The sequence below is a fragment of the Malania oleifera genome, chromosome 8 (genome assembly GCF_029873635.1).
Source record: "Malania oleifera isolate guangnan ecotype guangnan chromosome 8, ASM2987363v1, whole genome shotgun sequence".
Classification (NCBI taxonomy): domain Eukaryota; kingdom Viridiplantae; phylum Streptophyta; class Magnoliopsida; order Santalales; family Ximeniaceae; genus Malania; species Malania oleifera.
This window is the reverse complement of record NC_080424.1, coordinates 83,913,608-83,939,459: the sequence shown is the minus strand read 5'-3', so window position 1 is coordinate 83,939,459 and position 25,852 is coordinate 83,913,608. Positions and strand designations below refer to the sequence as shown.

The 25,852-nt window shown below is 34.1% G+C and overlaps 1 protein-coding gene across 1 annotated transcript; it reads left to right on the top strand.

The window, feature by feature from the left end:
* Nucleotides 1-11,946: 11,946 nt before the first annotated feature.
* On the top strand, nucleotides 11,947-13,801 carry LOC131161765 (WUSCHEL-related homeobox 4). Its single transcript, XM_058117723.1, has 3 exons — nucleotides 11,947-12,466; nucleotides 12,780-13,067; nucleotides 13,189-13,801. The coding sequence occupies exons 1-3, from the start codon at nucleotides 12,215-12,217 to the stop codon at nucleotides 13,429-13,431; spliced, it is 783 nt and encodes a 260-aa protein (XP_057973706.1). The 5' UTR covers nucleotides 11,947-12,214; the 3' UTR covers nucleotides 13,432-13,801.
* Nucleotides 13,802-25,852: the final 12,051 nt, after the last annotated feature.

The window sequence follows — 25,852 nt, the reverse complement described above, 5'->3', positions numbered from 1 at the left end:
TCAATCAAGGTGCTCAAATAAAGATATCATGCAAGTTTCATATATTCCAAATAGCAAAATATGTCAATCACTTCAAATAGTGTATATGCTTGATTTGCAAGGGATATACAATATTTGTATTCAGCGCATGATGTATACTTGAATAAATATTGCCACAAAGATTAATATCACAAACACAAATATCTTTTCACAAATATATCAATATAGATCCCACAAGATATTTGAGTAAATTTAAAAATATTTTTGCAAGCCAAAAACAAATACAAGTTTTCTAAGATATTGCAATACAAATGCAACACTCAGAAACTTATGAAATTCTTCTTAGGATAGGCTTATGAGAAAAACCCCCTAAGAACACTTAGGTTTAGCTTTCAATGAAAATCAAATCAATCTCACAACAATGAGAGAGCAAACCTCTTTTCACAAACACTAAACACACTTACAGAGGATATGGAAACTTGAAGAAGGTAAGTTTAAGTGGTATGAGTGAGAATATGAGCAGTAGAAATAGAAGAGAGTATTTTTGCTCGAGAGAAAATTTTTATTTTTGTTTGCTAATCGAGTTCCTAATTTTCCCAAATGAAGGGGTATATATAGACATCCCATAAATTATGAGCGTTGGGGACCTATTAGGAATTATTAGGAAAGTTTAATGACATTTTAATTATTTTAACCCTATTTAAAAAATTAACCACAGTGTTGCGACGTCCAGGGAGCGCGTGTGCCCCGGGCGGCGAAATAAAAAATCAATTTAATATTTTCATGGAAAAACATGGATATCGGAGTCGCCACTAACCTTTAGTACGGTTAGAACACATGATTACTACCCCGTTAGGGGTAGAATCGGTCTACATTACCAGAGTTGGGGCCGGGAGTTCGGTTACGCGAGGGGAAGGTACGAGCATCCCCTACGCGCCCGTTCTTAAGAACGGTACCTAATTAATTTGAAATTATCCCTAAGTTAATCTAATAATTCTTTAAATTACTCCCTTTTATGAATTTATAAATACATGTAAAATAAATAAATAAATAAATATATACATATATATATATATATATATATTTTTTTCCCTCAGAACTTAGGGTACGTGATGCCCGAAGGCTCATACCCCCGCAATAAAATCATAGGGATTAAAAATCAAAAATACTTTATCAAATGCACTCCCAAATTTTAGAAATTTTATGGGCTTTCCTAAGTATGAAAATACTAGTTTGGGAGGTTTTGGATAATAGATATAATAATTTAAACTTAATAAAAAAATAGTAATACTAGAATATTAAGATACTACAATACGAAATATAAACATAAGATATAGTTGAAAATTCCAGAAATATGTGATAATAATAGCCCTAATATATTATAATGATAATACATTACCTATAATAACAATACTACTATAATAATAACACATGTATATCTCACAATATTAATAACACATAAATACCAATACAATATTATAATACCACTTTAATATTTAAATATACCATAACACATAAATATTATACCATAATAATACTACTAGACTAATAATACATATACATCATAATTTAAATAACTATACAATATAATAATAACATATCCTAACAAATACAGGCAAGAGCCTTAATTATAAATAATCAAGATTTTGACATAACACTAACAACACTCTAATATTAACAATAAAAGAAATATGACAATAGGTCAAACCCTAAAAGTTGAATATAAACAAACATGGAAACAGATAAGACGAAATTATAGCATTTAGACAAACCTAAAAATAAATATACAATGACCTGGAAATAATCAAACCCTAAAAAGTAAAACGTGCAATAAAATGGAAATAAATCAAAAATCCTAAAAGATATGTACTAATAATTTGAAAACGTAACAATTCCTAAAGTTACAATGTGATAATAATATGGAAACGTATCTATCCTAAAACTAATACACAAGTTATATGGAAACAATTAATCCCTAAAATTAATAGACAATAACAATATAGAGACCGATAAAACCACTCAAAACCCTAATAACGTACAATAGTCAAAACCCTAACATGAAACAATAACCAAAACCTTAAATGATAATATCGTGAAAATAATATAAATAATCAAGAATCGTGAACATACGTAAATATTACAATCCTAAATAATAAACAATAATACACAAAATCCTTAAATATCCCATAAACAATAATCATGATAAATATCCTAAATACATCAAAAAGCCTAAATAATGTCTACACAATAAAACAAACACCCTAAATAATATGTAACCATAAAAATAAGTATATTACAATGATTACAAAAAAAAAAAATACAACGATAATATAAGTACTTTAAACAAATATACAACAATAGCTATGAAAAAAAATAAATAAAAAATAAAAATTAAATGATATAATCCAAAACCTACGACAATAATATTAAGTAATATACACAATAAAGGCAATGAAACTTTAAACCTAAATTTTAAATATTAAAGCACTACCAATAACAACCAAAACCCAAATATGTGATGATAAATCAATTAATATTTACAGTTAACACTTACTACCTATCTCTTCACTGCCAACATTATTATTATTATTAAAAGAAACAAAATTGGAAACTTGCATCTCTCATGGCCTATCTAACATAACTGTATATTCTCGTTTACAAATTTTTCAACAAAATAAAATAAAGAAAAAAAAAAACACAAAAGATCAGGCCGTGCATATGTGTGTGCTGTGGCCGGCATGCAGAAAGAAGTACTTACAGTGGGGGCTAAGGTCGTGATGGAGGAACGCCGGAACTGGTGGGGAGTTGCTGGCAGGAGCCGAAGAGAGGCCCGGTGGTCTGCTGGTGTCGCTGTGCATGGGTGTGAAGGAAGGCCGAGGAGCTGCTGTGCGGAGACCGCTGCAGAGGTTCTGGTGTAGTGCTCGGCCGTAAGGGGGCTCGAAGGTGTTGCCTGGTGTGGTCGGAGGTTGCTTCGACGTCAACGGTGGCCGGAGCAGTGAGGATGGAGTTGCAGCAACGGGATGGTTGCCGGAGATCTGCTGGTGCGTGTGTAGCGGTAGTACCAGCCTTCCTTGCAGGAGGCAAAGGAGACGGAGAGGGGGAGGAGAGATTCTCCGACGACTATTGAAAGAGACAGCGCAGATTGGGGTCGCACGGTCGCTTCCGAACCAGAAGAGGCGAGCATGCAATTACTTAAGATTTCCACCATTCACAACGTGGTGGGGCTTCGATGGTTGATTCGATCGAGGGAGGAGACTTAGATGGCAGCAGGGCCATTGAAGATCAACGGAGAAGAGAGAAGGGTTCGCCCCCAGCGCTGGCCTGTGCTTCGAGGGTGGCGCGGCTGTGCCTGGAGAAGAGAGGCGGTTGTGCGCTGTGCAGCACCCCCCCCCCCCCTTTGGCTGGGCTGAAAGAGCCTATAAATAGGCTCTCCCACTTAAAACCCTAATACCCACATTCCATAATAATAATAATAATAACAATAATGAATTAAATATAATAATAATAATAATAATAATAATAATAATAATAATGATAACAGTGGTAGAATAATAATAATAATAATAATAATAATAATAATAATAATAAAGTAAGATAATAAAAATAATTATAATAATAGTAAAAATAATAATAAGGATAATAGAAATAATAATAATAATAATAAATATAATAATAATAATAATAATAATAATAATAATAATAATGATAATAAAAATACTAAAGATAATAATGATAGCAAAATAATAATAATAATAATAGTAAATAGAATAATAATGCTACTAATAATAATAATAATAATAGTAAAAGTAATAATGATAATAAAGTAATAACAATATTTAATAATAATTTTATTAATAATAATAATAATAATAATAATAATAATAATAATAATAATAATCAATGAAATAAAGAAAATAAAATACTAATAATAATAATAATAATACTAATAATAATAGTAATAAAAATAATAATAATGGAAAAATAATAATAATATTATAAAAAATAATAATAATAATAATAATAATAATAATAATAATAATAATAATAATAATAATATGGGGTCTGGGTAAAAATGGGGTGTCTACACACGGTTAAAAAATCAGGGCAACCCGAGAGGTTTGGTTGACTAGAAACATTTTCGATCAACCAGAGTTCATATGGTCCGATCGACTAGGACATTTTTGAACTTGGGACTTGGTCGATCGAAAGTGCATGTCCGAGGTGATTTTTCAATTTTACCGAGATTTGGTCAATCAAGCTATTTTGAACTAGGTGATTCGATTGACCAGACAATTGGGATTTTTCCCGATGACCCTCAGTCGACTAGACAGTTGCAATACAAATTGGCTCGATCAACCAGGTGGTCAAAATGTTGACCCAAGGAGGTTTCGGTCGACTGGGGAGTTTGAACTACAATGATTCGGTCGACCAGGCTGAGGTCAAATAGTTGACCTAGACCAGATTTGGTCGATCGGGGCAAAATGAACTACATGGCTAGTTGACCGAAAGTGCACAAAGTGTGCATTTCAGTCCTGATTTGAATCACAAACACCCTAATCAAGTGTCTAATATTTATGAGTGCAAAGGTGAGTGTCCTAGGGTCATTTTTGGGTCCTTTTGAGAACATTGAAAAAATTCGGTGTAAACCCTAAGATCATTTGTATTATGAGCTTACGTATTATACCATGCATGTGGGGTGTGTGATTATTACAAGTAAACACAATAATTTACTATTACAGACCCTTTACAAAAATGAATTATATATTACAACATGAAATTATTGGGTCTTGACTCTTCACTATCTTCCATGTGCATTAAGATATTTTAATCTGAGTTCATGCACATAACCTCGAACACTCATTAGATAAAATGAGTATTTATCATAATCAAAATCGAGCGTAACCTATAAGGTCAACACTTTGAATGGTTGAAATCAGTGAAGTTCCCTTATGAATATTTTTGGAATTAGTGTGATCCTAAGAGGGGGGTAAAATGGGTTTCAAAAATATTTCGGCTAATTTAAACATTTACACCAATTCAGCATAGTTTATATCTCATTCAATATAATAACGTGTATGAAAAAAAAATGATGAAGCTATACGTTCAAAGATACACGTGTGGCATATCTCATTTAACTCAAATGTGTGCATGCAAATAATTATAACAATAAATAAACAAGCATACAAATATGGAAATTAAAGTGTAGAAAGTAAATGAGAGAGAGAGAGAGAGAGAGAGAGAGAGAGAGAGAGAGAGACGATATTTGTTCTCGAGATTCGACTAAACTAGCCTACGTCTCCACCTTGGGCATACCCCCAAGGATTACACTATCCATGCTCACTTAAACAGGCAGAACAGAAGCCATTACAACCTCTCCTTACAGGGCGAGGTAAACCCCAACTCAATTATAAGGTTAAGCCCAACTTGTCTCCCTTACAGGGCAAAGACTCCCCAATTCAATTTTCGGGCTAAACCAAACCGATCTCTCTTATGGGGTAGAGACTCATCAGTTCAATTTATGGGATGAACCGAACCGATACATGAAAAATCATTTTTGTTCATATTAAAACGCTTCTAAATACAAGAATGGATGTACACATTAAAAGTTCAAATACATGCACTCTCTTATGCTTAGTAGAGAAAGGGTTTTTTCTCAAAAAAATATTTTGAATCTTTGAGAAATGTTGTGTATGATAAAATACTTAAAGATATAACCCTAATAAAATTTTCTCCCAAAAATTATTTTTCAAAGAATAACACGAGAACCTAGGATTTTGCATTCAGCTAATTTTTGCACAAATAATATATATGGAAATAAAATGATTATTATGTTCTCCAACAAAGATTTTAGAAAATAAAAGTATTTGGAGAATCTGAAGAAAAATTACACCAATTTAGCTTAATCAATTACCTACAATCAAGGCAAATCAATCAATAATATCAATTTCAACAAATTAGTCCTTATTTGATTTTTTGACCAATTTCAAGAATGATTCTCTCTCATCAATCTTTAATGCCAAATCTCCTATATCCTTAACAAGGAGAGCCATAATATGTTTTCTTTTTAACCTAAGATGTATAAACTTTTGTGGATAAGTCCTAAACACTGGCTAAATTGTTTTTGTAAGATTGAGTGAACTAAATAAAAATATTTTATTTGGCTATTTTTCTTTTTGTGGCCTCACCTGGTTGACTAGGCAGTTTGCCAATTATTAGGGTTATATTTGCTTTAAGTCATTCCTCACCTTAACTAGAATATTGCCTTAAGTTATTTATTCTGGGGATCTCATCTTTACTCTAACTGCTTCACCTTCAGCAACCTACCTGGTAATTCTCGAATGGTTGGGTGATGAATGATTTGCCTTATGCCTAGGCAGTGTTCACTTGTTCGAGATTGATTTATGCCAAGACAATGTTCATCATGTACCACACTTGGGCAATCTCTATGTAATTCCTTAAGCAAAATCTTCGATTGGATGATTATCACCATGCTCCAAGGGGATGTGCAATCTTTGCACAGAAACATAGGCATCAAACATGCTCTAATTTAAAAGCAATTCATACATAATTTCGTTCAAATTTTAAAACAACACATAATCATAAGCTAGTTTCATTTTGATTCATGAACCATGCATTCATATTTTCAATCTAAATTTCTAGTAGAACATGTATTCATCTTATTTACATCTTGATTTACCAAATGGAACATGCATCGCTAATGAATTTCAATTCATTTACTTGTAGAACATGCTCACATTTATATTCTACTTTATCAAATCAAACATACATCGGTCTTGATTTTCGTTCCAATTTACTTGTAGAACGCATATTCATCATATTTACATTCTAATTTACCAAATGAAAAATGCATTAATCATTCTTTCACTCAAATTTACTTGCAAAACATGTAGTCACCATATTATCAATCTAATTTATCAACAAAATGCGCATTGATCACACTCTAAATAATGCACATCAAACTATTTCGGCTTTCTAAATAATGCACATCAAACTATTTCGGCTTTTAATATATGAAGAAGAATAAATGTGAATAACAAGAATAGAAACTTGGCCTTATGCGAATCTAATCATGCTTGATCATGCCTTCTTCTATTCTTAGCTTCTTCTTCTTTTTTTAATTCTCTAGTGTTCTTAAACCTTTCTCTATCTATAATCTTCCCTCCACTAACTGTCTTTTGTTTATACAGTCTACATTATCAGCTAGAAATGGTTGAATGGCCTTATTTATAGGTAAGTGCATCTACACTTAACACGCACACAAACTATTCTCTCCTAACCAACTCTTTAGTGCTACTAGTAACTCTAAGGAAATTCCAAATTTGCCACTTAAACTAGGTTACTTGTTCTTCCATTCGCGTCATCACTAACTCCAAGGCAAAACCCAAATTGCCTCTATAGGCCAGCTCACCTACAACCCTATGTTTAGTGTGTCCACTTACTTTATGAAAATTCCTAATCTACCTTTAACTCCCATTATTCCACTAAATGTCCCTAAGGCTAGTTTACCTTATTTGTGCCTTGTTATATTTTGTAATTCCCTATTTACCCTTGATGTTTGTAGCATTTTTTGAGAGAGAGAGAGAGAGAGAGAGAGAGAGATAATGCCCTAGCCACCATGTGGCAATCCCTATGGTTGCTCGTGGTGACCAATGGTCGGGGTATACATTCCCTGAATGAAGGAATGCCACCTCAGAATGTTAAAGAAGACTGTGAATGATTTATTTATCATTTCTAATAGTTTTTACAAATTTTTTTGTATAATTTGAACAAAAATTCGTAATAAATGCACCATTCTAGACATTATATGAGGGTAATATAATTTAACATTCAATTCTTATTTCATTTTTTATGTATGTATGTGTAATTGAATGTACATGTGAGTACAAGGGATGAGGGCATTCAAAAAAGTGAGAGAGGAAAAGGTCAAACCAAGATCCTATAGGAAAGATTATAGATAACCATAAAAGAAAATCTTTACTAATTAACCTCCAAAACAAACTTCTTAAAAAGGAAAAAAAAAACCTTTAAACTCCATATTGCAATTTCGAAGATAAAAAGGAAGCAAAATTTTACAAGATGACCCCTTGGACAAATGGGTTGTTAATTTCTGAAATATAGAAAATGCTTGATGTAATTCTTTATGTTCTCGATCTCTCCTCTCTCTTCCTTATGTCCATCCTCCTCTCGAATTATTTTGCCCTAAAAGGAGCACTCTAAGAGATTATTTATGAGCTTCTTTCTAGATGAAAATGGTTTCCTTTGAACTCATGGCAATCTAGAAACTCATAGGATCCTTTTAAATATAATCAAGAATCTTGAATTCCATAAAATTACCAAAAATAGAGGTATTGCACTTGGTGCCACAATAGGGATTAAAATTTTTGCATTTGAAGCCTAAATTTCTTTTTTTAATTTACAAAAAAGACCTATGGATTTCAAAATGAGGTCTCTATACCGAGTAACTCAAAACCAACCTATTACTCATCACCAAGCTACTATTAATGAGAAAAATAACACACAAAGAAAATGAAAGGCATCATCTTCCATTACCTACTTTTCCCTTAATTTCTAAGAATTCCATTACCAACTTTTAAAGCATTTTCTTAAAAAATAAATAAATAAATAAATAAATAAATAAAGTATGATAAAGTTCTTTTACATGTAGTCAGGTGCTAGTCACTCTTTTTCTCTTTGTTTTGAAAGCATCAAAATTAATGTGAATTCGCGCAATACTTGAAAATCAAAAATTGTGCCAATAGATATTATAGATGTTGGAAGGATGAATCGTTTTTGAATATTTTTTAAATTTATTTATTTCTTAATCTTATAAAATAATATTTCTAATGCATTGATTTTTCTTGAATGTTGTAATTTTGTCTAGTTAATGAATATTTTTTTTCTTTTAGAATCTCCCAAATTCTGCCTACTAGATTCATTGCATTCTAGCCTCTGCATCGGAAAAAACTCATTTATTTTTGAAGAAGTCACCTGGGGTTAATTGGTGGGCCCGGATTTCTTATGGATATGATCCAATCCCATTTTCTAAGGTTAATTTGCTAGATTTTATTGACCCAACATTGAATGTCTCTCCTTTTTTTTTTTCTCTATTTTTTAGTGAGGTAATAACTGTTCAATCATGCACAAATCAAAATCAGATGGGCACAGTCAATCAATTAGTCAAAGATCAATTACATATTTTATTTCAAAAAAAAAAAAAGATAAAGCATATATTAGAGAGAAGAATAAGATTAAAGTTCAAATTAAAGTAAAAAAAAAATTCAAATAATTATTTCTAGAATAAAGCACTCATAGAATTTGAGCGAGTTGAAGGAATATAGAATTAAGCTCGAATCATCACAAAGCAGTAATAGATAGGCAACCGTTTGTGTAGACATGACCAGCCTGAATCCATGTTTGATGGTCATGATTTTTATCATTTGCAACATAATTTCTTCAGTAATTAATTAATTAACTAAGAGTCAAAAGAAAATAAAAAGAAAGAGCGGCAAACTATTCCCCCATTAAGACTTCACCAAAAGATAGAAAAATAAAAACATTTTTATTATTTTTTTTTTCTCCGTAACTAGTGGCATTGAAAGTCCACTTTCAAGGTCCACAAGGTGGAGGCTTTCTTTAATTCCCACATTTATCTAGATAAATAGCTAGGTATGAGATTCATTCGAACCGTAACTAGCAGTAGAGATTGTCCATATGCCAACTCGTGGGGGTTATATATTCACTGTTCTTGTTTGACTTAAAATATAGATGAAAACCATTTGCTCAAATGGGATGACTCCCCACAACCAAGACATCCTTCCGAGGTCAAGCTACGAGTCTTCTTTTGTTGTATTTTAATATGAGCATAAAGAGGTTTTTTGCACATCTACCATGTAAATTCCACAGTTCCCCGAGACAAGTAAAGAAGAAAAAGGGATAAAATTAGGCTGGCAATGAAATCTTTACACATGAATTAATCCTTATTTTCCGGAAATGACAAACATTTCTCACAATTAACTCTGTGTATTGTAGTTTCATTAGCACATGTATTTTAGCATATATTTGTTGCTTTCACATTTAAAAGTGCCTTTAATTCAGCGCTACTTCAAGCAAAGCATGACTTTTTGTTGCTAATAGAATGAATGAATGAACGAATAATGATGTACATTAGTCCAATTTTGTTCATTTTTTTATTGAGGGGAGAAAGAAAGAAGTTGAATTTTAGCACCACCTCACTTCTATAGACGCGGGTTTTGGCATGTGATCAGTAGCAAAAAAATGCAAAGCAAGAATATATACATGAGCACCAAATAATTTTTTTAAAAAAAGAAAGACAAGGTGAAAGCTAGCTAATTAAGCATCGTAGCATGATAGTAGGTCTCGATATCTAAGTACCTTTTTATTTTTTAACCTGTAATTTTCTCTTTCTAACTAATTTCCTGTAGAATTAAGTAAGATAATTAACGAGGCAAGTGCTACTGCTCCTAATTAAGAGACTAAATTTTGAATCCATCGGGTGTTTGCCCCAACGGCACACTCCTAAGGGACACCCTGCCGGCTTAAACCCCACCAAATCCCTTCAAAAATGGAAGACCTACGGACCACAGTGAAAAAACCCATTGAGACCATTTTTAAAATTGTCAAAAATGGAGCACAAGCTGAAAACGTGAAGCAAGTAGTGGCATGTTCTGTGAGCAAATCGTGCTGGGGTGTGTCTCCACTGTGGAGAACTAGGGTAGTGCAGAATGCCCTTCTTTTTTGAAATTAGAGGGATACTAACATGCACATGTTTTAATTTTGAAAGGGAAGGAGGGTAAAAGTGCCCTACGGGGAGTCCTACAGATCTCACAGTGCATGCACATTTACAAGCACTGTTCCTTAAATCACTTGCCTTACGTGTAGGGACGTAGCGGGAATGAAGCCGCTGGGGCGTGCACCCATCATGTGCAGTACGTGTTGGTATTTTAGTAAAGCAACTGCAGAAGAAGTAGTACTACTGGCTGCCTGCCTGCCCGCATTAGCGCCATGATTGGCACAGAAAGATGACATATTAATTAAAGAAAGACTAATTAAGGCTAATGCCTCGGGTGTAAAGCTATACATGATCGAATATATTTATATATATATGACTTGAGAGGATTAATTAGTATAATATTAATAGTTTAATTAATTAATGATGCCACTAATTATCTAAAGCGTTCGTGATAATTACAGCCATCAAAATATATAGCAGCTAGGTCGATCATCTCTTCCCCCTTACCTGTATGATATTACGTATGCCTTAATCATTACTTTATTTCAAATTAAAAATTAGGCGTGGGTGATGATAAGTGGTGGATCGGTTCTCAAAAGAGAGAGATATATATATATTATTATATAGTGGGCATTAATTAAAAATGGGGGGCGGTAATTAAAATTGATAGGGGAAGTTTGGTGGGATTGGTACTGTTTGGGAAATTGAAGCAACGGTGACGGGGGGGTTGAAAATGAGGGAGGGGGAGGCTCTGAGAGTGAGATGGGAGGGAGGGATGATGGGAAATGGGGTTTGAGCGTGTTGGTTTTTCCACATTCTATACCACTTAAAGACGGCATTCACTTCTGTCTTCACTCACGATATTCGTATCTTGAAAAGCAGAGCTAGCTAGAGTTCCATTTTCAAGTATTGGGATTGGAGGAATCTTTTATCTATTTTTATTTTAATTTACTTAAATTTTTTTTTCTATTTGATTAATATATATAATTTTCCACTCATTCCCTCCTCCCTCGTTAACTTTATACAGAAAAAGTTGAGAGAGAGCCAAGGAGGCCACCGAAAAGCATGGACACCTTATCATGAAAGCAAGAAAAAAACGACCCGATTTGACGGGCCAACACACACACCCATCCACACCCACACACTCACACACCCATCTCTCTCTTTCTCTCTCTCCTGTGTGAGTTCTTCCATCTCTCTCTTTCCTTCTTTAAGGAAAAAATAAATGGAAATCACCAAGTCAACCTCGCCTCATCATTTGGTCTTGGTTCTTCCAAGCACCACCTCATTTCCCACTTTCCAATCTTTATTTCTCTTCCACCCTTCTTCTATATATAATTACTCCACATCCCCTCCTCGATCCATCATCAAATCAAATCAAATCCTCCCCTCCTCTTCCCATTCATCCCTTGGATCGAAGCAGCAGCAGCAGCCGCAGCAGTAGTGTAGTTGGAGCTTGCTAGCATGAAGGTGCACCAGGTCGCACGTGGGTTTTGGGAGCACGAACCCTCTCTCTCCCTCGGCTGCAAGCGCCTCCGTCCCCTCGCCCCCAAGCTGTCGCCCGCAGCCGCCCCCACCACCACCTCCGCCGCCGCCGACTCCTCCCCCCATCTCCCCTCCTCTTTCGATCTCAAGAGCTTCATCAGACCCGACTGTGGCCCCCGAAAGCAGCTCGGCTCCTCCCCAGACGACAAGAGATCAGACAATTCCCCTCAGGTGTATATATAGTATATATTATTTCATACAAGTAGACATAAACAAACTCATGTATATATAATAAATATATGGATTTGGCCGAGTCCAAATTTAATAATGGATCCAAGAGAATAAGACAGAATTGAAGAAGCTGAACATATGATAATAACACAATGATCATATATATAGATATGTACGTATAATTTATATGATCATCCTCGTACCAATATTATATTTAATTAATTTCTTTCTCTTGTTTTTTTTTTTTTTTTTCTATTTTTGGAATTAATGCGTTTGGATTATATTAATATTTTGGTGACGCATGGGGGCGCAGGTGGAGACGCACCCGGGAGGGACGCGGTGGAACCCGACGCAGGAGCAGATAGGGATACTGGAGATGCTATACAGAGGGGGAATGCGCACTCCCAACGCACACCAGATAGAGCAAATCACGGCGCAGCTGGGGAAGTACGGGAAGATTGAAGGCAAGAATGTGTTCTACTGGTTCCAAAACCACAAAGCCCGCGAGAGGCAGAAGCAGAAGCGCAACAGCCTCGGCCTCACCCACTCCCCTCGAACCCCCCCGCCCCCGCCCCTCGCCGCTTTAAACTTCGAAATCAGGGTATGCTAATTTCATCCCAAAATTTTGAAACTGGCGTTAATTGTGTGAATTTGGGTTAAGCAATAGTTGAAATTAATATCATAAGCTGATTTGATGTTGATGTGGGCGGTGGTGGGTGCAGGGAGAAGTGGAAAGAGATCAGGAAGACAGCCCGTACAAGAGGAAGTGCAGGAGCTGGGGGTTAATGGAAGGCATGGAAGGGGATCACGATCAACATCAACATCAACATCATCATCATCAGCAGCAGCAGCAGCAGCATCAGCAGGATGGAAGCAGATCGTCATGTATTAGTAGAATAGATCAGGATGATGAGGAGGGAGATAGAACTCTGGAGCTCTTCCCCTTGCACCCGGAAGGCAGATGAAGGAGTACACTACATCTACGGTCTAATTTGGTGATCATGATCAGATGCTGAGAAACATTGAACATGTTTAATTTATTGACTTGAATTTGGGGATGGAAGCAAGGGATCCAATTAATTAATATTGTGAGATTTGCCATGCATAATGTGCTTTCCTTCTCTTTCTTTCTCTTTCTTTCAATTTCTTCCCTTCTTATTCCCTAGCTAGCTAGCTTTTTCATGAGCTCAATTCCTTATGAGAGAGAGAGAGAGAGAGAGAGAGAGAGAGAGAGAGAGAGAGAGAGAGAGTGAATGTTTCTTTTTGTAATTGTACCATCCGATCTGCAGACTTCCATGTTATTCCTGACTTGCAGCCAAAGCGCGCTTTGTCAAATTTGTCGCTCTTTATTCCCTCTCTTTCTCTCTCTCTCTTTTGGCAGTGTTGTAGTCAGTAATCGGTACTGATTGATCTAACCCTTTTAACTACAGGAACTTGTTGCCACCATATATTTATGTATAAGATATGCTTTTTGCACTTTGTTTATTAAAAAGAAGAAGAAGAAGAAGAAGAAGAAGAAAAACAGCGAGCAATGGACACTGAAGTCCACGCACCGACTGACCAGCAGCTCCGCGATGCCTTTCCCCTTCTTCAATTCTTTCTTATTCTTGTTTAATTTCCAATCCTCCACCACCTCGAACCGTCCTCATTTACTTTTTTTTTTTTTTTTTTAAAGTAATGAAGAAGGGTATGAATTGATTATTTATTCACAGAAAGAAGATTTAAAGCGCGATAATTCAATTACATATATTTTTTGTTCATTAATGAAAGTTCATGAGACTCCAGTACTATTTGAGTGCATTTAAAAAAAATAAATACTAGACCAAATTAATTAAAAAATCTAAAAATAATACACTACTATAATGTTAATGAATTTTAAAATTAATAAATTCAAAGAAATAATATGTGTGTGTATATATATATATATATATATATATATATATATATATATAAAGAGAGATGAGACTGACTTTTGATTTATATATTTTTTTCTCATTCTTTCTAAAATATTTGTATTTTTCAAGTTTAAAATTAAAACAAAATATTAATTAATAAATTTAATAATTTTATTTTTCTTAAGAAAGATGGGTTTGTTGCAATTTTTTCTTTGCTTATATTTGGTGGGGCCAGCATTGACTACAAAATGGATGATAAGCGTTGCTGGTTAAAAAAAAAAAAAAAAGGCTGTGCCACTGTTCTTCTGTAGATCGAAAGTCGTCCGAGGGGCGTGAGCAACACCAACGGGTGACGCAACCCTTTTGCCCACGACAGCTATGACCATTTCATTGTTCCTTTGGTTAATTCTCCTCTCCCAAAAATAAGTACTCTATTTACGATGCTGTAGGAGGGTGGGTGCTCTATTTACAAATACTTTTAGATTATTTAAAATGTTAACACGTGCTCATTTGATTATTTCTCAATATTTTAGGTAATTTTTCAATAAAATTAATTAAAGTTCATAAAAATGATGATCGATATCCCAAAAATTTAGCATAATAATATAAGAGCGACTTGTGACTTTGGTGACCTAAAGGTCACGAGTTTGATTCCCCCTTAGAGTTTATCCTGGTGAATTATCAGAGGTACGTTAATAGACGAACTGCTTTCACCCTTCGGATTTTATGTCATGCCATAGTGTCCAAAGTGGCGCGATGGTGACCGAAGCTCTTGGATTATCAAAAAAAAAAACAACAACAACAACAACAATAATAATAATAATAATAATAATAATAATAATAATAATATAAGGGAGACCTCCTTCATATCATATCTTATTTGAATGATGCCTTCGGACTGTTAGCACCAGAGGAGCATGTGGGTGGGCTTGATACACATGGGTGAACACCAACTTGACCTAAAATCTTAAACCTATTGGGTCTTGAACTCAACCATGTATATAAGCACCCATCATCCACTCAAATTTTTCAATGTAGGAAAAACTCACAAGTGGAATTCTCAACAATCTTCCCCTCACTTGTGAGTTCCAACTGCTCCCCCTTGAATGGAAATCACCTCGCTTATGGGAGTAAACCAAATTCCCCAACAGTTGCTCAAGTGGGCCTTAGCACTGGCACCTTACGTGCCACGAATTGCATTCCACGTGCCTCCAAACCAATCCTACCTCACTTCTTGACCTTATTCGAATCCATCCCAGGCCTAGAGATCCTTATTGACCTTGGTCACACACTAGTCCTCCAATTGTTAGCACGTCAGAAGAATTAGCTTCACGTCTAGACCTTTTACGATGTCGTTAACCCAGAGTTACGAACTGTCGGTTCTGATACCACTTGTTAGGACCACATAAGCCTATGGGTAGGTTTGATACGCATAGGTAAACACCAACTTAATCCAAAAGCTTATGCCTATTAGGTCTTGGGCCCAACCATGTATATAAGCACATATCATCCACTCAAATTTTTCAATGTGAGATAAGCTCACAAGTGGAATTCTCAACACGAACAACAAGTTGTAAAACAAAAATGTGTTAGATGGGGATCTCATGGTGGTTATGGATGCCTTAGTCTGTAAAAAGACTTTAAAAATTTCCTAGATATGTTTGATTGAGATTTTGTTTGAAACAAATATATATATATATATATATATATATATATATATGGAGAAAATTTATCATTTTTCATTATATTTTTTCTCTATATCAAATATTAGTAATAAATTTATTTTAATATGAACACAAATTTAGGAAAATTAAATAATTAATATATGTGAAATCAAATTATTGTCTATTGATTCAATATTTTTTAAAAATTTCTTTACTTGTCTTGATAACTAAATATAAAAAAAGTGGGATCGATTGTATTTTCTTTCCTTTTCTCAACATTTTCTAAGCTTTAAATAAGGCCTTAGTATTCAGAGAGTTAATTAGAATAATTTACTTACCACTTATGAACCCTTTTTGATCCTTCTTTTTGTTTGGATGTTTATTACAATAATGTTTCTTGGTTTCGTATTTCTCTTATGGATTATTGTATCGAATGATAAGTTTAATATAAGGCACATAACTCACCTGACCTCAATGACATGACACTTTAATATGCCAATCCGAGTGACATAAAATTTTAGATAACAAACCTAAATGTATTGATACCTCAATCGATTATCAAATCTTTACTCTCTATAAGATGCTCGTAAGACATTTGTTTTTCAAATTTTACTATATAGCACTTTGAGATATTATCAATAAATGAAATAATGAAATAAAATTGTTGATCAAACCAACTTTAATCAATATTAAAAAATGTTTCAACTATAAATCTAACAAAAACTATTCAATTCAGTTTATTTCATTATATTTCTAAATAATGTAAAACTAATATTTTCATTTCTTTCGTTTAGTTTTCTTGTTACTCACAACTTGGCTTCATTTGAAAATTTCATACCATCAAAAGTCTGATTTAATATAAAAAATATTCTTCAAACCAATTAAACAAGATTGTTGATATTGAGTGTTGTCTCGCAACACATGAGAGTTAGGTATTGGTTTCTACTGCCAAGCATCTAAATCAGGTTTTCCATAAACACATTGAAATTCTTCTAGGCAATAAAGAATGCCAAAACCAATCATTCCACTCAAAATTATCAATTTTACTCCTCACTACCTCCCATGCCGTTTTTGTAGAGAAATTGTCATCAGGGGTAGGCTTCCAGATGAAAATATTGTGACCACTTTTACCAGCTGGCTTATTATGCAAGATTTCCATTGTTTTGTCGGCCCCAACCAATTCCATTAATAAATCAGAGTTCCAGTTGTTATTCAATCAACAATCCTTAATACACAGTTTCTTGTTCGAAATATCCTCAATGCGCACTACTAACGGGCCTCATGTAAGCCACCTATCGAACCAAAAAAAAGAATTCACACCTCTCACCAAAATTTTAACATTATCCATAACTTCCGGAATAGTGGCCATCACTAATTTCCAGAATCGAGAATCATTTGGTCTCCCCTTCCTTGTTAATAAATTATCATTTTTGCAATATTTAGCCCTAAAAAAATTAGACCATAGATTGTTAAAAATGAGCAGTCTGAAGACAAATTTCATGAGAAGCGATTTATGGACTTCTTTAAGATCTCTCAAGCTCATACCCCCTTCCGATGTGAGTTTACAAATTTTCTCCCAAGAGCATCAATGAATCTTCCTTTTACCTTTCACCTCTCCCCATAAAAAGTTAGCAAGAAGAGAGTTGATGCGAAAAAATGTGACCTGTGAAACATTATAACCGGCATCAAATGTATCGACATGCTAGACAACACATGTCTTAATAAAATCAACTTCCACCATGCGAGAGCAATTTAAATTTTCACCCTACAATTTTGTTCCTAATCTTCTCCACAAGAGGCTCCAAGATCCTGGAATATAATTTTCCAGAAACCAAAGGCGCACCTAAATACGTAATTGGGAATTTGCCTTCCATGAAACTCGTGATTCTCAATAACTCACATTTTCAAGTAAGAGTAATGTATTTCGAAAGAAATAACGCAGACTTTGTCTTGCTGACTTTTTGATCCGACCACTTCTCATACATCTCCAGAGTGTAAACCAAATTTCCAATAGACATTTTCCCACCATTTGCAAAAATAAGAATATCATCCACAGAAAAGCAAATGTGAAACTAAAGGGGCCCCAATTGGATGATTAAATTGTCCAATACGACCTATCTCATAGTTTTCCTAAGCAACCTTGTCAAAACCTCCTCCATTATGATGAATAAATAAGGAGAAAGTGAATCTCCTTGCCTCAAGCCTCTAGTCAATTGGAAAAAAATCCTCTAAAAGTTTCGTTCATCATAACGAAAAACCACGGGAACTCCACACAATTTTTTATGAGCTTGCAAAACCTCTCAAAAAAGTCAAAAGTCTTAAGAACCTCCAGAAGAAAATTTCAATTCACTTTGTCATAAGCCTTAGCCACATCCAATTTTACCATCACATTGCCGCCAACCATTTTTTTGTGCAAAGAATGAACCATTTCTTGTGCAAGCGTAATATTCTCAAAAATACTACACCCAGGAATAAAAGTACCTTACTCATGTGAGACCAACTTATCAACAATCTCAATTAGCCTAAAAACAATAATCTTGGAAAAAATTTTCTAAGCCACAGAGCACAAACTAATAGGCCAGAATTTATCAAAGCTAGAAGGATTGTCCACCTTCAGAATTAAAACAATAAATGAAGAGGAAAAGAACTTGGAAAGAGGAGTGCCCTGAAAAAAATTCTTTGATGCATCCAATACATCTTTTTTATAATCCCAGCAAAAAATATAAAATTCAGAGCCAAACCCATCTAATCCCGAACTGCTTTCTTTAAGAATAGAGAACACCGCTTTTTTAACTTCTTCTTCCATTGAATCGGCGTAGAGAAAATTATTATCAGCATCTGAAATTTGCCTTTGAATTAACTCAGAGAGATCATAAGGTTCAACCACTGAAGCCTCTGAGAGAAAATTTAGAAAAAAAAAAAAAAAAAGCAGCAGTTTCATTATGTATTCCTTCCACACCATCCAAAATCCTCCCGTCATTCAGAACCATACAATCTATACGGCCCTTATTCCGCCTCTAATTGATAACTGAATGGAAGAATTAAGAGTTTTGATCCCCCTCAATCAACCATTTTTTTTTCGCAATTTGTCCTAGGCGAGATGCTTCCCTATTCTCCCACATCTGAATCTCCAACTTAGTAGTCAAGTAATCAGCTTCAACCTCCTTAGAAAAACCTAATTGCAGCTGATTTTCTAGAGATTTCATCCTTTCCTCGAGAGCTTGTAAGTTTTCTCCCACTCTCCAAAAGACATTTGTATTCCATGCACGCAACGCAACTTTAGTTCTCTTAAGAAGAATAGCAAGTTTCAAAAGACCCGAGGCCGAGTCATTCTTGATCCAAGCATCTTTAATGCACAACAAAAACAAATCTTGCGAACTCCACATATTAAGGAACCGAAATGGGGTAGGGTCATACAAAGAGAATGGCGTATTTGCATACACCACCATAGGACTTTGATCTGAGAACTTCTGACTTAGATATTTGAATTTAGATTATCCATATAGGTTGGAAAAAGAATTATTAATAAGAACTCGATCAAGCTTAGCCCAACTACGAGCCACCCCTTCATGGCTATTGCACCATGACATACGAGAGCCCGTGTTTGATAAATCAAAGAGGCCACAATAAAAAAGTGGAGATACCTGCGTTCAAAATTCCTATGAGATTGCCAATTAATATCAATAGTGAATTGCAATTTATTTTCTCAGAAGTGGAGATGATTAAGGTTGAGGAAGAGTTTCGTTTTGCATTAGTGATGAAATTTTGAGGAATCGGCCATCTATTTATAAAATTCGTTTATCGATTGTGAAAATGTAAGGCTTGACAGAAATTCCAATGATCAGTGTTATGGATAATTACCATGTGCTTATACACATGAAAAATGAACGTGATTTTGTGCATGGGTGGGCAAGGGAAGGTAGAATGATGGAAGGTAATTCATTTCGGCTATTTAAGTGGACAAAGGATTTTGATGTCAAAAAAGAATCTTCATTGGCTCCTCAATGGATTTTCTTACCGGGATTACCAATGTATCTTTACTGAACAAATTTTCTTCAAATTATAGCGACTCATTTTGGTCGTTATCTCGGACTCGATAATGCAACAATTAACCATACGAGAGCCTCGAGGGCACGTATTTGTGTGGAAGTTGACCTAACCATGGAGCCAATTAAGGGATTTTCTCTTGTTTTATCTCTGAAACAATGTATTTGGCAAGAGGCCAGATATAAAAAGATGAGTTTTTTTCTGCCTGAGGTGTGGAGGCTGCAATTGTGATGATGACAGCGGTTTTTTCCGGCGAAAGAGGTGCCAAAGATGAGGAGCTGGTGTGGCCGAATATGTGGGGAGAAGAGCAGCTGTAGATGGTGCCGTGAGAGAGAAACAAGATGGAGGCCGTGTGCGTGGAGACCACTCTGCGGCCGTGTGTGGTGCCTGCGACTTCGAGAGTCAAATGTGAGGCAGGTGGTGCTGTTCAGGGTGAGGATGTGCGGAGTTGCGAATGGAGCAAGGGGGTTGTCTCAATTAATGGAGAGGTGGCTAGGCATGGAGATGGTTACGGCGGTGGCGAACGGTGCTGGGGCTGCCGAGGGTTTCCAACTGTTAACCTTGATCGTTCAACCATAAACTCTACAAAGCAAAGCAAGGGCATGGGGCGAGCCCCAACCTTATAAGTCAAAGTTTTCCTCGCCTGTTAATCAATGTGAGATTTATATACTCTCTATATTGCATAATCGTAGTTTTTCAATTGGGGGAGAGAGTGCATGTGCATGGTTAATTTGGTTCATATCATCGATGATTAATGCAACTTCACATTATATATATACAATTTTAGTTTATGTACTTTTGTTTTTTCGCTGTGGATAGATTGATTGATGTAATAGTTAATTGCTTGGTTTCATTTCATGTGAATTGAGGGTGCCAAAAATAAAATTCTAGAGTATTATGACAACATTGACATATCTTTATGGGTTTTACATCTAAACTTCATAGTGAATTGCACAAAAATACGGGTTTTACATCTAAACTTCATAGTGAATTGCACAAAAATTCAGACTCTTGACATTGTATTCACAATTTTTTTTTTGAAAAAAACAATTCTTACCATGCATATCTAGTGCATTTCCGTAAATGCTCTTTTCTTGTGTAATCATTTTCGTATTGAAATTTTTAATCTATCTTACACATTATTTCCTTTGGTTTTATTCAAGGAGGATCATCCACATGCATTTCAAACTCGATTAATATTTGGATGGACCATATATATTTTCTCAATAACAACAACTTAATTTTCGTTGTCTAATTTCATGAGATATTGTCTCAAGATTAATGTGAAGTATAATTTTAATATAGTTTCGTTTGTTTCATACTCATAATTGCAAATGATGTCTAAATTAAACTACTGAACTTGGAAGACTTTTCTTATAATGATTTACAATCGTCTAGCTAATGTAACCATGTCTTTTATTTCATGCGTTCATCTCTTCAATTAACGGTCATATTCTACAGTATAAAAGATGTTAGCACAACTACTCCTTTAGCTCAAATAACTCACAATTAGAATCTGTAATAAATTTATTAGAATCAAAATGTACATTTGTGTTCTCTTTGTTCCTTACAATATTTTGGCTTATCCTTGGGCGAGAAAAATTATCCTTTATCAACTTCAATCACTTTCATGTACATTATTTATTATTTTTAGTGACATGACTAGATTAAATTCATCGTCTCAATTGATATGGTGTGTAAAACATACCCATATGCTCACTTCATTAAGTATATCTAATGTCATGTAAAAAATTGTTCCAACAAAAACTTGGACTCAATATTTAAATCTAACGCCATAAACTCGTATAAGTTATTCGTTTTCTCAAATCTCCAATTCTTATTTCATTTAACCACATAAACATAATATTTATTGTTAATCCGTCCCAGCTGGGAGTTTATAGAGTTAGAGGGGGGTGAATGGACTCTTTTTGCGAAATTAAAATTTTCTCTACAAAACAAAATATTTGGCAAGATTCAAGTAAGGAATGTAAATCATGCACAAGACAAATGATAAAGAGTGTAAGGAGAGAAAACTTAACACCGGAGATTTAATGTGGTTCAGCACCAAGCCTATGTCCATGCCTTAGCACCAAACCAAGGATTCCACAATCCACTAAAATATCCGATTTAACGGTTTCCGCAATTTGTATTGATCAACCAATGTATTTCCTTTCGGCTTCTTCAAATCCCAAAATCAAATTAATCTTTAATTTATTTAATATCCAATCCACGCAGTGTAAATGTTCAAAAATTAAATTCAACCACGCAGTTAATATATGTTGAAAAGTAAATAGAGTAAGGAAAAAGAGTGAGAAAGGAGAGTGACACCACGCTTTTTACGATGTTCAGCTTACCCCTAACCTACGTCCTCGCCTTAGGTCAATACCACCTAAGGATTCTACTATACCGTTCCTTTCCAGGTGGAACAAACCATTACAAGCAATACCCCACGCTCAGACACTCCTTCATTGGCTAGAGCAACGCCTCTCCAAGCGATAGCCCATGTTCGGTCACTCTTTCAAAAGGTTAGAACAATACCTCTCCAAGAGATACCCCACACTTGGTCCAACGATCCAACAACCTGGAATCGTCAATCACTATAAGAAACAATAGATAATCTATGCGTAGAATAACACTCTCACATAGAGCAGATTAGTACAATTTCAAACACTAGATATTTCAATATTTAAATATCAAATAGAAATAAGATTGAAGCTCAAGTAAGATTTCACCAATATCCTTCTCTAGATGAGAATCCGCAGAAGAAATCAGAGTAGGATGGATCAGCACTTCAATATCCTCAGCAAATCGGATTTTGCAATGAATGAGCATGAGAGAGCTTTAAAAGAGCAAGTGTGCTTTTAGCTTTGAAATAGATTTTTCAATTCTGGGTGTAATTTGATTCGCAAAACCATGTATTTATAGGCTTAGAAAAGTAATTTCGTGTTGCCCAAGATTACTTGGAGTATCCCCCAAGTTTTCATAAATTTAGGGCACAAGAAACCTTTATTTGAAATTTAAAACATTTAAAAAATTTATCAGTTAACAATGTTCAAACGACTAAAGTATCGGGTTCAACCTTCTGATTCCTTAACACACTAAAAAATTTGAACTAGACGAAGGGTCAAACGACTAAACTGAGGGTTCAGTGTTCTGAGGGTGTGCTGCCTCTTCTACATTCCTTTAGAAAAAAATCTTTAGTAGACTAAACTAATTCTTCAATCTTCTGAAGAAATTGTTCAGTAGACTAAAGTAAAACTTCAGTCTTCTAAGGTACATTTTCAGTCTTCTGAGGGTGCACCTCAGTTATCTAGGAAGACCAAATTCAAAATTTTCATTTTAGTTTTCAAAAATTATTTTTGCTCTCTTACTTTGATTTCTTATAAAACATTTTCCAAGGTTTTAAATATGGTTTCTAAGTCAATGAATAACCCTATAAGAGCTTTCAGCATATTTCCATAAGATATTTGAGCCATGAAGTACTTATATCATATCTCTTAAAGCCTAAGATTCTAAGCTTTGAAGTCTTCCATGATATTTTTGCTTTGACTCCATCTTGTATTCAAGCTTCAATATACTTTAGCAAGTTCTCATTCATACTCTCATGATCTTCAAGTTTTATTAGATCATCTTTGAATCCATGTCTTAATATTCTTTAAGCTTCATTTGATTATCTTTCTTTGGAGTATAAGCTTTCATTGATTTTTGTGAGCACTTGACCTTGTATTCTCATACTTGAGTCCTAAAATGTCATCACTTAACCAAATATGTTAAGCTCCTTTGATTTGTTATCATCAAAACAAGATTTTAAGCCTTGTAAAGTCAACAATCTCCTCCTTTTTTATGATGACAAATAAGGAGTAAAAAATTGAGTAAGTCTTAAAAAGACTCCCCCTTACAATAAGCATTAACTTAACAATATTTGCAATATCAAGATCAAGTTCAATATTAATTTCAATATCATGGTCATATATCAAAATCACATCATTCAAGATCAAGTTATTTCATAGTTGAGCCAATATATCAACTTAAGTATGCAGTATCATACTCAATTTTTGTCCAAAATTTCTCCCCCTTTTGACATCAATAAAAAAGAGTAAGATATCAAGAAAAAAATGTATAAATACTAAAGTAATGAGCAACCATAAGCAAAAGTATAGATCTAGTGAAGGCTTAAAACAGAAGCTTTGCATTTATTATGCATAATAAGATTTAAAAAAAAATTCCAAAGTAGTATGAGAAAATACACAAGATTTATCATAATTTCAATGATTTTCAGTAATGAACATAAATCATGATATCATTACTTATTAAGTCTAACTCCCCCTGAATGAAATGTATTTCATATTCAATAAATTTAGACTTTCATTTGAAGTAAAAACTATGTATTATGAAGATACCAATTATGCTTTTAAATTTTATCATGTCATGCTTCAAATATTAATTTATTTTATGTAAGTGCTCATGGATACCAATATCAAGAATAATACCAATATCATATCAATAACATGCTCATAGATACAAATATGTTTTCATGCTCAATTATCAATTAACATACTCATGGGTACCAATATTTTTCATGTCATAGACGGATTTATGCTTCATAATCATGCTCAATAATTTCATGCTCAAATTTGCAATATATAGTGAGCCATAAATCATCAATATAAGTCATCTTTGGCAATATTAAGATATCATACATGTCAGTATTTTAGCATGGACATAAGTCAGTATTTAATTCATATTATTATATCATTAGTATCTCACCACATATGCATATCAGAAAATCAGCATTTAGCATGTAAATATGTAGCATATCAGCATATTTTATAAGCATGGAGCATATTATTATTATTTGTGCATTGTGCTATCTCTCATTCTCAAATATCTCTCATTTTGCTCAAATTGTTCTTATGTTGCTCAAGTATCTCTTATTCTCAAATATCTCTCATTTTGCTCAAATATCTTTTCTTAATCAAAAATACTCATGCAATAAGCTCCATTTGCTTCAGATTTTCTTTCTTTTGATTTCATATGAATTCCAAAATTCACATTGCTTTCCAAATCCTTATATTTTCTAAGTTAAGCCTTGTACACATCATCCTATGATTTTGACCAACAATACCATTTTTGTTTTTGTTTGTCTCAATGTTATAGTCGTCAATAGTTCTCATGACCTCAAAAGACTGCAAAATTAGTTTAGTCTTCTGAAGATTTTCAAAATCAAGAAACTGAACAGGCAGTCACACCTCAGTCATCTGAGGTGTAGGCTCTGTCGTCTGCGCCTTCAGTGCTATAGTGTTCAGTCATCTGAGCTTACAAGTTCAGTTGTCTGAAGCCTGTAAATTTTCAAAAATCTTTCTATTCTTAACCTGAAACCTTCCTAATTTACTTCCCTGCTATGCTTTATCAAATTATTAAGCTTCAAGCATCTTTTTAGCATTTCCTTTTGAAACATATAGCTTCCTTGTTCTTTGAAGATAAGCCATGTTCAATTAAGGTTCTCTTGATTTGAGGCTATCAATGACATTTTGTGATTTGTCAATTATTTCATAAGCTTTTCTTTATTTCAACTAGTTCATTATCCTTGTATTGAATTGGATTACGTAGCTTTCTTTATTTCCAAATGGGAATACCTAAAATCTATGAAGTCATTGGTTTATGATCTATTCTTTTATCTTGGTACCCATACTTTTTTTGGGTTCGGATGGTTTAACAAGAGATGTTTTTTTTACATTCCAAACTTGTCTAATTTTCACATCTTTCTTCTTTAATGGACA